This window comes from Oncorhynchus masou, chromosome 6 (genome assembly GCF_036934945.1).
Source record: "Oncorhynchus masou masou isolate Uvic2021 chromosome 6, UVic_Omas_1.1, whole genome shotgun sequence".
Classification (NCBI taxonomy): Eukaryota; Metazoa; Chordata; class Actinopteri; order Salmoniformes; family Salmonidae; genus Oncorhynchus; species Oncorhynchus masou.
The window spans coordinates 34,380,379-34,395,176 of NC_088217.1; the positions used below are offsets into that span (position 1 = coordinate 34,380,379).

Here is a 14,798-nt window from a genome sequence, read left to right on the forward strand (position 1 = left end):
AAGCACAATGCCATGCATTGTTTCCTGGTATCAGCGTCTTACCATAATTAGCCTACTAAATCAATAGTAAAGCCACAACTACCATAAATGTCCCAAACGAGTTTAAAGACAAAATAATCATTCATATGGGTACAGTTAATTTAAAAAAAAAATGTTTATGATTCACTGGGCCAAGTCAGATCAGAGCACAAGCTGACAGATAAGCCAGACACTTTGGCAAACATGGATCATGTCCAACTCATGAAAAACAAATTCATTGTATTTATTAACATGGCAACATTTTATGGTTGAGTTGGCTAACAATTGATAGGTCACTTAATGGAACTGTATGAGCATTTTGTAGTTACTGTATAATACTGAGGGGGGAAAAAATAATCACCTGAATCGGTTTGAGCATCAAAGTGTGAATATCTTTGTGTTTTAACCTCCTTTGTTGTTCACTCTTGTATACTACTAAAAAGACTATTTCCCTTTATCCCTACAGTGTTAAATATAAAATCAACCTATTAATAACCAACAATAAGAAATCACCACATTCCAGTCATTGAACAGCAACTTGATGTTGTAGCCCCTTGTGCAAAGCTGTGTGTGCAGTTTGTTCCACATTCAAGTGAACCCTGAAACATTTTATATAATTATCAGATTTCAATAGTCTGAGCAGCTCCTCGGCACAATTTTTCATAGTATTAATCATTTTTAGGTGTTAAAACAGAATAAATTGAATCGATCCTAGTCATAATCATGAAATGCCCAGAGGGCACATCAAAGTCACAAATCCCAGTCTTTGGCCACATGCTGTTAGTGGGAAACCGAAACACACCTTTAGACCCATCCTTGTAAATTAATTAACTCATAAAACTGTCACGTATCGGTCTGAACTAGTTCTTCAGTTCACTCTCTGGGGAAGTTACACATTAACTAGTTAACACACATGCTAAAGATCATGGTTTAATTCCAGAGAACTGGAATACTGCTACAATACTTAACCTGCCAAAAGACTGAGGAACATTTACTGTAAACCCCCGTTTTCATCTGAAATGCACTGTACACAGAGTAAACTTAGGCTGAATAGAATAGTAGCAGGTTCGACAAGTTCGTGCTAGTGTGCCTCAGGGCTTAAAGGGGCAATCTGCAGTTTGAACAATAAAGCGGTAACCTGGTAAACAGCTGAGGGGTGGGGCTGGAGAAATGTAAAGAGCTATGTATAAAGGGACTGACCATCCATGATTTCAAGATTAGTTTCAGTTTACATTTAAATTTTTTAAAACAAAAGGAGTATAACAAGCTCATATTTTGGGTTCTGATGGGGTACAACAGTTGAACTAAGCTGATGAGGCATCTATAAGTTATATTCATCATTCATTTAAATGTTTAATAATGGATGTACCAACTGCAGATTGCCCTTTTAATGGATGTCATTATTACCTTTACTTATTATTGTGAGTCATCTTTCCAGGTGTAAATCAATTCCAGTTCTAAAAGTTTAACCATAACAGTCAATAGTAGACTCTGTAGGCCCAGATGAATCTGTCTTATTAACATGGTGATTGGACAGAAAAGAAAATAGTGCTCTCCATGTTTTCACATTTTAGCTTTGGTATTAAACTGTCAATTCCCTCAAACCCTGAACAAAAATGCTACATTTTGAAATCAAAATCCAAAAGTCAACATTGAAAACCATCCAAAGTCAATTGGAACTTGGTCCAGACAAAATGTCACAATTAACAGCTACCAATATTTTTGAAAAACACTGTACCCTCTGTTTTTCTGACTAAACATTTAGTCCCTGAAAAAAAAATATTGTATTGAAGTCTGGATCTCCCTGGCAAAGAAACAAAAAAAATGGGAATAACTCAAACCTCTGATCTAGTTAACTAATTGAAAGGCATTTATTTTACAATGTTTGTCTAAACTAGCAATAAGTCTGATATGAGCCTAGATTCTTTCTCCCTTTGCTAGAATCTATTTTTGGTAAAGTTCTTATAGTACTGCATCAAAACAATGTCACATCACGAGTGGCTACTGTAGCGTCGCATTTCTCCTATACCATTTTGGCTATCAAGTCACACATTACCACAAATGTGTTCAGCTATCAGCCAACTTTAAACCAACTGCTGTATTATACTGTCCTGGGACACTTGCTGGTCCTCAGCTGGCTGCAGCTCCTCCGATCACCATGGCATGCTTGTAGGCTTCTGTCACGTTCTCACAGTCTGTGATGGAGAAAGCGCTGTCAGCCACCCCAGACTGGTAACAGGCCATGTCCCAGGGTCCTCTCTGCCTCAGCAGGTCTTGCCCAAGCCCCTCTTCTCGGATGTCCAGGAGGTTGTCAGCGGACACGCAGCCCCTCATGGTGCCCTTGGCTGGGCGTTCGCTGGGTGCCGCTGGCCCCACGCGGTCAGGCAGATCCAGCTGGTCAAAAGACTCCGAGGAGAGGATGCTGTCCTCGCTGATTGCCCCGCTGGGTCGTGCTCTCGTGCCCCCCCTTGGCAGGGAGGCCGCCAGCTGGTCCAGAGACCCAAACTCCTGCAGTAGGCCTGAAGAGAACTTACCGTGGCGCTTCAGGATTCCCTTTCGGTGGGGCGGTGCTGAGGGGCAAAGCTGGGCCTGGCGTGTCTGGGCAGAGTCACTGCTGTCTGGGGAGGAAGAGTAGTAGCCAGACTCTCGCTCGGCTGGTTTCTTCAAGATGCCTTTGCGGGGCAGTGATGCAACAGGCAGGGGCCGGGCCGGGGTGGAGAGTTCATAGTCCCTCACTGGTTCCTCCATCACTGAGGTTGTAGCCTCGCTGAGGGCCTTCTGCTTCAGGCTACCTCGTCTCTTCAGTATGCCCTTGGAGGGTCGAGCGGTGGCCCCATCATTCATGGTCTGGGACACGTTGTTCTCCTTGCGTGACCTCCGTAGGGACCGCTGACGCACCACATCCCCTCCACCGCTCCCGTGGGACCGCAGCAGACAGCGCACCTTGGAGCTGTTCTCCAGTAAGGGCCGGGAGTTTCGACGCAGCCAACTGGCAATGCTGGCAAGGCCTCCAGGCTGCTGTGTGGATGCACTGGTCTTCTCACTTGGTTGTAGCAATGTCGCATTCTCACCCTCGGCCAGTAGGGGTTTCTGGTAACCCCAGTTGAGCCACCAGTGTCCAGCGATCTCCTCTATGGTAGCTCTGCGCTCAGGATTTACCATTAGCATCCAACGAATCAGCCCACAGGCATCTGAGACAGGGAGGAAGAACATACAGCAGTATTTACACCTGATACAGCTCTGCTACAATAAGATAGAACTAAAACACACACACACACACACCACTACATGGCAGAACTACATTCCAGTTAGGAGAGGCAATACTCTCACCTGAAGGGTTAGTGGGTTTGCGGTAGTTTCCAGTGCTAATCTGCTGGACCAGGTTCTTGTAGTTTTGCCCATCGAAGGGCATGGCACCATGGACCAGGGTGTAGAGCAGAACGCCCAGCGACCAGGTGTCCACCTCGGGCCCTTTGTACGGCCGCCCGTTAACGATCTCTGGAGAAGCATACAGTGGGCTGCCACAAAACGTCTGCAGGTACTCATCACCACGGTACAGGTTGGACAGCCCAAAGTCAGCAATCTGGAACAACAATCAAATAGAAGTTTGCCATGAGATACAATCACTATTCAATGAACACTAGGAACTACAAACAAGTGAAAGTAGAGAGAACCGAATTGGAGTGGATGGCGGGAATCGTTTTCCACCAATATGTGAGAGTTGTTCATGCGTAAATTCTCCAAGCAACATTGCAGTGTGAACTGTGCAGGTATGAGAGTGACCTATGCGTGAATGCCTCAGGTGCGCACATGATAAAGATTGTAGATTATCACAGGTGCTGAGACATAGTAGCCCTTTGTCCATACCTTAATATTGCCCTTTCCATCTAGTAAAATGTTCTCCAGCTTCAAGTCCCGATGTACTATCCCATTCTGTGTGATGGGAAGAAGATACAAACTATTAAGGTCTTCATGTTGACACAGTTGACACTTAAGAAGGCAGATATGAGTCTTTGCTATTTGCCCGTAATGTGTTAAAAAAAAAAAAAAGCCCTCAACATTTGGGTCAGAACAGAGGTTGTTCCAACAGAAGATTGTTCTGGAATGTCAGCTATGCTCCATTGTCCTCCACTCTACAGGGGGGCATGCCTCTGACAGGCGTGGAGCAAGAGCTTAAATTTAGTTCAACTTCAAGAAATGCAGGTCAAACTACTTGTCTTGCAACTCCTGTTACAATCACTCAAAAACGGGCTAAAATTTTAACTATGCGGAATTTCCATTTTAATTTGATGTTGCATTGAGGTAAAGAAAACATACAAGAGCCAGTGAAATAAGAATAATGCTTTTAGTAGCTGTAAAAGGGTTCAGAACATACTACTTATTGATTTGATATACATTTGTTTCTAAATGTACTCTTCAAATTGATATTACAAAATAGTTGACTTAATGAGGGACCACATTCTATTGGACCAACAATATTCTACCACAAAACAACCAGCCTAAGAGCAATTTCATACAGTTCAAACAGCAATAAAGTACCTCAAATATTGACATGTCTGACAAAAGACAAACAGAATAGACAGCTGGATAGCAGAGAGCCTTTACCGGCCCATTTCCTTCACTTTGTCAACTCAGGTCGGTTTTATATGGTACTAAACTCTTCCTACCTCACAGAGAACAGGCCTAAGTGGTTCTTACTGTAATGTACAGAAAAACAGTATACTATTACACCAAGTACTCTAGAGACAGTGATTGTTTGCAACACTACTTTGGGCCTTGGGGGAGTAACGAGTAGATTTGTGTGTGCTCACAGAGCCTGTCTGTTCCCTCGCATCCTCATTATAGAGAGAGACAGAGAGAGGGTGTGTATGTGTGTTGAGACGAATGGCCTTTGGCCCGGACACTGGCTCGCCATAAACCTAACGGTTCATTTCACCCTACAGAGCTGGCCGACGGTGAATGATGCCCATTATGTAACTGCCAGGGTGGCTTTGCCAGCACTCTAGGGAGGAGGCTGATGAGTGGGCAGGCTAGTGGGGTTCCCTGCCTACTTACTGTCCCTGTGTGCCCAGTCACAAATATGCCCATGAGGTACAGTTGTGGGCACTGATGGAGATTTAACAGTGGTCTGTTCTTTGTTTCAGCTGATTTAAGAAAAACAAGATGGCTGTAATTATATATATGAGACCACTATTGGTAAATACGAAACAAGTGTACAGAGATGTAGGCTAATCTCAGAACCAAATCTCATACTCTGTCAAGACAGACTAATAGAGATGCAATGCCTTACCCTGTGGCAGTAGTGTACAGCTGACACGATTTGTCTGAAGAAGTGTCTGGCCTCGCGTTCTGAGATCCTCTGCTTTTCAGAGATGTAGTCGTAAAGGTCACCTCGGCTAGCATACTCCATCACAATCACAATCTTGTCCTTGTTCTCGAACACTGCGAGGCCACACAGGAAAACAGTTAAACAAAGGTACACGGCAACGTAGGCGGGATGGGTTGTTACAGGGAAAACACATCAGTGGTGATGGGGAATTGTGAAGCTCGGATGGCACTGCAGCGGGTTATGTAACCAAGAACGGCTCAATGTCAAATAAAGTCTTCCGTGACCAGACTCTGCTCCACAGAGTTCAGTGTGAAACATCTTATTCAGGTGTCACGTTTCATCACATATGCAATTTGATCACATCTTATTGTTTTATTCCCGAGAAGTTTTACTACTGTATCTGTGCGTGACTATTGTAAAATCAACAGGGCTGACCACAACCTGGGTCTCAATGTGACTTCCCTGTCTAAATAAAAGGGCAAATTAAATAACAAAATGCCTCATTGGGATTTGAGACACAGATGTATGTACCTTCATATATGGTGATGATGTAGGGGTGATTGAGTGAGGACATGATCTCAATCTCTCTGCGAATGTGCACTAGGTCCTGCTCATCCTGGATCTTCTCCTTTCTGATGGACTTAATGGCAACCTGGGTAAACGTAAAGAGAAGAACAATAAAATAAGGCTTTGTGAAAGGTATGCATTAGAACAAACTGTGTTTACTTTAAATTGCACACGTCAAACTCATTCCACAGAGGGCGGAGTGTCTGCAGGGTTTCGCTCCTCCCACATTTTGGAGAAATGTCCTCTGGTCTGATGAAACAAAAATAGTACTGTTTGGCCATAATAACCATCGTTATATTTGGAAGAAAAAGGTGAATGCTTGCAAGCTGAAGAACTCCATCCCAACCATGAAGCACGGGGATGGCAACATGCTGTGGGGGTGCTTTGCTGCAACATCTCAAGACATCAGTCAGGAAGTTCAAGCTTGGTCGCAAATGGGTCTTCCAAATGGACAAGACCCCAAGCATACTTCCAAAGTTGTGGCAAAATGGCTAAAGGACAATAAAGTCAAAGTATTGGAGTGGCCATCACAAAGCCCTGACCTCAATCCTATAGACAATTTGTGGGCAAACCTGAAAAAGCATGTGCAAGCAAGGAGGCCTAGAAACCTGACTCCGTTAAACAATTTATGCTGCCAAATACTAATTGAGTGCATGTAAACGTCTGACCCACTGGGAATGTGATGAAATAAATAAACTCTACTATTATTCTGACGTTTCACCTTCTTAAAATAAATTGGTGAGCCAAACTGACCTAAGACAATTTTTACTAGGATTAAATGTCAGGGAATTGTGAAAAACTGAGTTTAAATGTATTTGGCTAAGGTGTATGTAAACTTCTGACTTCAACTGTATGTGCAGATGAGGATGTGCAAGTTAAAATACTGGTGGCAAAAGAGCAGAAAAACAAAAACAAATATGGGGATGAGGTAGGTAGTTGGTTGGATGGGCTATTTACAGGTGCAGCGATCGGTAAACTGCTCTGACAGCCGATGCTTGAAGTTAGAAGTCTCCAGCTTTAGTGATTTTTGCAATTCTTTCCAGTCATTGGCAGCAGAGAACTGGAAAGAAAGGTGACCAAAGGAAGTGTTGGCTTTGGGGATGACCAGTGAAATATACCTGCTGGAGCACGTGCTACGGGTGGGTGTTGCTATGGTGACCAGTGAGCTGAGATAAGGCGGAGCGTTACCTAGCAAAGACTTCTAGATGACCAGGAGGCACTGGGTTTGGCGACGAATATGTAGCGAGGACCAGCCAACGAGAGCATACAGGTCACAATGGTGGGTAGTATATGGGGCTTTGGTGGCAAAACGGATGGCACTGTGATAGCAAATTGGATGCAGTCTGAGTAGAGAGTGTTGGGGGTTATTTTGTAAATGACATTGCCAAAGTCAAGGATTGGTAGGATAGTCAGTTTTACGAGGGTATGTTTGGCAGCATGACTGAAGGAGGCTTTCTTGCGAAATGGGAAGCCGATTCTAGATTTAATTCTGGATTGGAGATGCTTAATGTGAGTCTGGAAGGAGAGTTTACAGTCTAACCAGACACGTAGGTATTTATAGTTATATTCTAAGTCAGAACCGTCGGGAGTAGTGATGCTAGGCGGGCGGGTAGCGATCGGTTGAAGAGCATGCATTTAGTTTTACTAGCATTTAAGAGCATTTGGAGTGTTGTATGGCATTGAGGCTTGTTTGGAGGATTGTTAACAGTGTCCAAAAAAGGGCCAGAAGTATACAGAATGGTGTCGTCTGCGTAGAGGTGGATCAGATAGTCACCCGCAGCAAGAGCGACATCATTGATATATACAGAGAAAAGAGGATGTCTTCCCTGTAACGCACAGTGTTAAGAATGCCTGCAATGACAACAAGCTCAGGCCGATGATACTGTGACACACCGCCCTAGACCATGGGACCCTCCACCTCCAAATTGATCCCGCTCCAGAGTACACGCCTCGGTGTAACGCTCATTCTTTCGACGATAAACATGAATCCGACCATCACCCCTGGTGAGACATAACCACAACTTGTCAGTGAAGAGCACTTTTTGCCAGGCCTGTCTGGTCCAGCGACGGTCCCATAGGAGACATTGTTGCCGGTGATGTCTGGTGAGGACCTGCCTTACAACAGTCCCTCAGTCCATCTTCTCTCAGCCTATTGCAGACAGTCTGAGCACTGATGGAGGGACTGTGCGTTCCTGGTGTAGGTCGGGCAGTAGTTGTTGCCATCCTGTACCTGTCCTGCAGGTGTGATGTTCAGGTGTACCGATCCTGTGCAGGTGTTGTTTCACGTGGTCTGCCACTGCGAGGGCAATCAGCTGTCCGTCCTGTAGCGCCGTCTTAGGCGTCTCACTGTACGGACATGGCAATTTATTGCCCTGGCCACATCTGCAGTCCTCATGCCTCCTTGCAGCATGCTTAAGGCACGTTCACGCAGATGAGCAGGGACCCTGGGCATCTTTCTTTTGGTGTTTTTCAGAGTCAGTAGAAAGGCCTCTTTAGTGTCCTAACTTTTCATAACTGTGACCTTAATTGCCTGCCGTCTATAACCGGTTAAGTGTCTTAACGGCCGTTCTACAGGTGCATGTTTATTAATTGTTTATGGTTCATTGAACAAGCATGGGGAAAGATATTTAAACCCTTTACAATGATGATCAGTGAAGTTATTTGGTTTTTGACTAATTATATTTGAAAGAAAGGGTCCTGAAAAAGGGACGTTTCTTTCTTTGCCGAGTTTACAAAGAAAATACCAAACTAAAACAAAGTGAATAATTGTTTGTTTTTTAAAAACCTAGCCAAGTGTGTTAGGCAATATGTAGCCTGGGGAAGAGGTTAGGCAACATGTAGATTAGAAACAATTTATTCAAATGAAAGGAGCAATCAAAAACGTAGTTTAGCTTTACCCTTCCATGGCCTGAGGATTACGGAGCTGAAAGTGTTAACTGAAAACACCATAGTGCTACTGTGACAGGGCAGTAGAAGGAAGGACAGTGTACTGGCTGCTGTGATGAAATGCATTGTCTTGTATGATGTCAGTGAGGCCCACAGAATTAGATCATTTGAATAGAAGTGACAGAGTTTAAATGCACACATGCATCAGGGTGTGACTAAATGTCAGCATATCTGTGTGTATATGGTTGCCTGTGTGAAACATGTGTGTTGAGATGCTAATATTTACCTATATGCCTTTTATATTGTTGCATGTATAATAGATTGCACTCTATCCATGTGTACATGAAGGAGTATGCATGCGTCTTAGCCTATGTGATGCAGGCTTATTTAGATGTATGGGATTCCACACCGACTCCGAGCGCGTAGAAGTATATCAAAAGGAGAGAAGAGGGGGTTATGAGGGGCAGCCGATGGTTAGAGAATGTGGTCTTCTTCAGCCCTTCACATTCACCCTAATAAAGACCACAGAAACACTCCCTGACAGGAGGAAGAATACCAGACAAGACCTTCACACTCACAGCCTCTTCCCATGAGTCATAGTCTGGATACGTCTTCTCCTATCAATGTTACTTACCTCAGGATGAATCCTTTGGTTGTTGTGTCTGTTGACTGGATTCATGGCCAAACTAATGCTCAAGTCACACTGAGCCAGTGTTAACGTCATGTTAGTGTGTTATTCCTCAATACAGGTGGAGTATAGCCACCAAATACTGGCTCTGTAAAACACTGTGGCGAGGACCAATTGTATTTATTTATCGAACTAGGGAAGTCAGTTTAAGAACAAATTATTATTTACAATGATGGCCTACCCCAGCCAAACTCTAACCCAGAGAACACTGGGCCAATTGTGCCCCACCCTATGAGACTCCCAATCACGACCGGTTGCAATACAGCCTGGAATCGAACCAGAGTCTGTAGTGATGCTTCTAGCACTGAGATGCAGTGCCTTAGACCGCTGCACCACTCGGGAGCCCCCCACACCGTGATATTTGATGCCCATGCTCTGTGGGAGGCTAGCCTGAAGATGAAGCTCCTTTGATTATGTAATATGAAACATACAGGATTTCACAAAGGGATAGGAGCAGCAGAACACAATGATAATAGAGCCTGTAGTTCAAAATGATGCCCTCCATTGTATGAAAAGGTCACTCCCAGCATTGAGTTCTACATCTCTGTGCCATTAGACTGGAAGATCTGGAACAAGCCGTGTGTGATGATACAGCCAGCCCAGGTAGCCCAGCCAGGTATGCAGACACAACACTTATCTTCCAAGTCTATACAGAAGTTTTGGGAGGGGAATTCCAATCGTCACTTTCTTCAATTTTCTCAGGATGTTTCCCCAACCTTTAACAGCACACTGCTTGGAAAGGGCCCAACCCCAGCTGATTTAGCATGGACTTTCATGGACAAATAAACCAAACTTATTTTTAGACACCTCAGCACATGCATGTTTTGAAGGTCAGCATAGAATGTTCAACTGTTGTTTTCTCCCTGCTTCTATCTCAAAATATAATGAGTGATATACTGCATCTTTGTGCTTGTGCATGTCCACAGTCAAGAAGGGTGTGAGCATCTGTCTGTTACCGTGGAACTGCCCTAAATGGAAATATATACATTTCCTTACGGAACAATCCTTTACTATGACGTGACCACATCAAAGGAAACCCCAAAATAAAACCCCCTCGTGTTCTTTCCTAAGAATTGTGTTTCCTGCTTCCCTAATGGTAAATGATGAATAGTGTAATGAAATGTGAAACTGAATATTGATGTTTAACATCACCGTTACAGTCAGGATGCAGGGTTGCAGTCCATTAATCTCTCCATGACAAATAAATTAACTTTCTTTGGCTAAGACTATTGCTCTCCTCTCTCCCACTCTAACCCCCCTCCTACTGATCAATATGACATAAGTCCAAGGTTACACCATAGAGGCATCATGTTATGACCCAATGTTGCCTAGTTTTGGCTACAAAACTGCTGCAACTGTTCACTGAGGTTAATACTGACAAATATATTATTTGTTTTGAACATACAAATTACATACTGAATGTTTGATGTTTGTCAGCAAACAAATTGTGAATAATCACAAGTAAATGTTGTTGTTTTTTAAACCTCATTCTCCCATCTTTTCCCCCCGAGGCTACAGGACAGGAATGCACCTCAGCCAGGTGGGAATTTACCCAGCTGTCCCTCCTCCATACCTGAGAGGTAGGCCTAGATTAGAGAGCCATTTAGGATGACCAACTACCACCCCATCAGGAGACACCAAAACTCCAGTGTCCTTTCCAAGGACAAATCTGGGTTACAGATTACACCTCAGTGTCACATTTTACACATAATAAATACCATGAGGACAGGATTATGTGGGACTTGAAAAGTGTTGAGATTTTGGGACATGGACTTCCACTTTGCTAACCCACATGTCAGTGAACTACAAGGTAGTGGTTGTTATCCACCCAACTCCTGCATTTCAAATCCCCTGCATTAAATGTATGTAACTGCCACAGTCAAGTCTAAAGATGATTTTGATGGATCACTAAATTGTATTTGGAGGTGGGTTGCCCTTGACACAGGAACATGTTAAGCACATTTCAGTCTTGTGCTTGATCAGATGAGAACTACACTTTTAATGCCCTGTTTGAAACTTCAATAATGCGTTTTTCCAGTATGGCTCTCAATTGTCAGTACTGGTCATTCATAGTCATTGGCATCTATTGCCAAGTAGTCAGTCATTATAACTCATTCTTGTATACAACGTACCCAAGAGGTGAATGAGCTCAGACTGTTTGGAGATGTTCTTTAGGACAGATAAGAAGTGCACATACATTGATATGGTCTTGATATGTGGGAGGTATATTGGACTGTACTGAACCATCCCAGAACATGTCCTGTTGTCTTAACCGTTGAACTCTTACTCAAACATACATTTGTCTAAATCTTTACTCAACACATTCCAAAACTGAGGGTAAATAGAAAGTGGCGTGCCTTCCCAGAAACCTCTGATACCAGTGTCAAATTGCCAACTGTCTGCCCACAGAGCCATTCACTGCCAGGCAGGCATTGCAGAATAGGCTACAGGCCAGTTTGGTGCCTCTTTGTTCTGACATGTTGGGTGCTCAATAGCCTGGACATGTTTAGTCTAAGTAGATCCAACCAAACAAAGGTAGGTCACAGTGTGGAAAAGATCACAGAATGAATCCATTGCCGATTTTGTAGCCTGCCGGTTTATAAAGTCTCATCAAAACATGTTTCTCTTTCTAATGTAGGCTGCACACAGCTAATGGTATGGGTGAAATAACACAGGCCTATAAACACCAGCAGGCGAACACCCACCTTTAGGAGTTTCTACAGTGTAAAGGCGATATGGGTGTGCTAATGGAAAGACCTGTTTTTGTTTTTAAAGGAAAGTCTATTCAAGCTCCTGGTGAACCACTCACAGTGTGTCATTGTTTTGTGTCATTGTAGTTTGAGTGAGTCATGACAGAACATACACAATTACGTGTGCTTGCTTCAGTCCCCTCTGTTCAACACAACAATTTGGTCTGACATGGCATCAGATACACTATATACACAGAAGTATGTGGACATCCCTTTAAATGAGTGGATTCTGCCATTTCAGCCACACCAGTTGCTGACAGGTGTATAAAATCGAGCACACAGCCATACAATTTCCAAAGACAAACAATGGCAGTAAAATGGCCGTACTGAAGAGCTCAGTGACTTTCAACATGGCACCGTCATAGGATGCCACCTTTCCAACAAGTCAGTTTATAAAATGTCTGCCCTGGTCAACTGTAAGTGATGTTATTGTGAAGTGGAATTGTCAAGGAGCAACCACTCAACTGCGAAGTGATAGGCCACACAAGCTCACAGAACGGGACCTCCGAGTGCTGAAGAGTGTATTGCGTAAAAATTGTCTGTCCTCAGTTGCAACACTCACTACCAAGTTCAAAATTGCCTCTTGAAGCAACATCAGCACAAGAACTATTACTCTGGAGCTTCATGAAATGGGTTTCCATGGCCAAGCAACCACACACAAGCCTAAGATCACCATGAACAATGTCAAGCGTCGGCTAGAGTGATGTGAAGCTTGCCGCCATTGGACTCTGAAGCAGTGGAAAAGCGTTCTCTGGAGTGATGAATCACACTTCACCATCTGGCAGCCTGACGGACATACCTTGGTTTGGTGGATGCCAGGAGAACGCTACCTGCCCCAATGCATAGTGCCAACTGTAAAGTTTGGTGCAGAAGGAATAATGCTCTGGGGCTGTTTTTCATAGTTGTGGCTAGGCCCCTTAGTTCCAGTAAAGGGAAATCTTAATGCTACAGCATACAATGACATTCTAGAAGATTCTGTGCTTCCAACTTTGTGGCAAAGGTTTGGGGAAGGCCTTTTCTTGTTTCAGCATGACAATGCCCCCGTGCACAAAGCAAGGTCCATACAGAAATGGTTAGTCGAGATCGGTGTGGAAGAACTTGACTGGCCTGCACAGACCCCTGACCTCAACCCCATCGAACACCTTGGGATGAATTAAAACACTGAAAGCAAGCCAGGCCTACTCGCCCAACATCAGTGCCCGACCTCACTAATGCTCTTGAAGCTGAAAGGAAGCAAGTCCCAGCAGCAATGTTCCAACATCTAGTGGAAAGCCTTCCCAGAAGAGTCAATGTTATTATATCAGCGAAGGGGGGGGACCAACTCCATTTTAATGCCTATGATTTTGTAATGAGATGTTCGAGGAGCAGGTGTCCACATACTTTTGGTTTTGTAGTTTAATCGCAGAATGTAGGCTATAGGTATAATGTACAAATAATACAACAGTCTACATAATTAAACCAACAAAGTAGGCCAACAGATGAATTAAATGCCTAAACCTTAAACATTTTATGAAATTGTAATGAAAAATAATGAAATATTTAAAAAGGCTACTCATTACACATTTGAAAATGAGAATAAGCATTTTAAAAAACGTACCATTCTACCGGATCTCTCGATTGCTTTCTTCACCTTTCCGTAAGTCCCTTTTCCAAGAGTTTCAAGAAATTCATACCGATGCTTCAGATTGTGTTTATGATGATGTCTCTTCACCGCTTGCCTTTTCACGGATGCCTCGGAGACCGATTTTCTAACAAGCGAGTGGCCATGACCAGGTGACTGTTGTCCGTTGTCGGATAAAGTTGATGATCGCCCACCACTGTTGAAATCGTTAGGATCCATTATAGATTGCAACCACGTTTTATTTATCCTACAGTTGAATGACTAGACTATACAAATATAACACATTTAAAACGTGTAGTTTGTTGTATATACTCTTCCTCAGGTAGCCTTGTTTCCTGTGTTGGTTTCATGAAGTCGATGAAGGTGACCACTCCTCCTATTTGAATATCCAATAAACAGGCATCGTTGCCCATTTGCTGTTGTTTTTACCAGGAGGCGTGTGAGCTTCATGGTGCTTTCCAGACAACGGGGAACTTGGAAATAACCGAGGTCAAGTCATTACTTTGGTGATCTTTAGTTCGGAACGTAAGAGCTCAAGTTCTCGACTTGTAATTTCAAGTTGAATGACCGTTCAAACAAATTTCCCCATCTCGGGGGCACATTTTTTTTCCGAGTTCCCATTTGTCTTGAACACACTGAAGTCAGAGAATTCTGAGTTCCCTGACGCCTTGAACAAGGCATCATTTTGGGCGGAGATCGGGTAATATGTTCAAAACACCTGGGAACTCGCTACTGGGAAATCGGAATTATCAGACTTCCGACTTCAGTGCATTTAAGACAACTGGGAACTCAGAAAAAAACGAGCTCAGACTGGGAAAAATCTATTTGAACGGTCATCCAACTCGGAATTCCAACTCGAGAACTCTGGCCTCAGTCTAGACCTGAAGATCACTGACGTCATGATTTGACCTCGTATTTTTCCGAGTTCCCAGTTGTTTT

General features: G+C 43.6%; 1 protein-coding gene across 1 annotated transcript; it reads right to left on the reverse strand.

Annotated features, from left to right (window-relative positions):
• Positions 1–238: 238 nt before the first annotated feature.
• Positions 239–14,241, reverse strand: nuak2 (NUAK family, SNF1-like kinase, 2). The gene is made up of 6 exons (XM_064968508.1): positions 13,836–14,241; positions 5,879–5,999; positions 5,309–5,460; positions 3,886–3,951; positions 3,349–3,601; positions 239–3,209 (listed from the first exon to the last, which is right to left on the reverse strand). The coding sequence occupies exons 1-6, from the start codon at positions 14,076–14,078 to the stop codon at positions 2,149–2,151; spliced, it is 1,896 nt and encodes a 631-aa protein (XP_064824580.1). The 5' UTR covers positions 14,079–14,241; the 3' UTR covers positions 239–2,148.
• Between the last annotated feature and the right edge of the window lie 557 nt (positions 14,242–14,798).

Bases quoted from the DNA above. Each gene is read 5' to 3' on its own strand.
- nuak2 (XM_064968508.1), bottom strand. From the start codon at position 14,078: ATGGATCCTAACGATTTCAACAGTGGTGGGCGATCATCAACTTTATCC. The intron at 5,461-5,878 runs GTACATACATCT...GTGGCCTCGCAG, and splicing joins CATCATCACCATATATGAAG to TGTTCGAGAACAAGGACAAG. The intron at 3,952-5,308 runs GTAAGGCATTGC...CCCATCACACAG, and splicing joins CTGTACACTACTGCCACAGG to AATGGGATAGTACATCGGGA.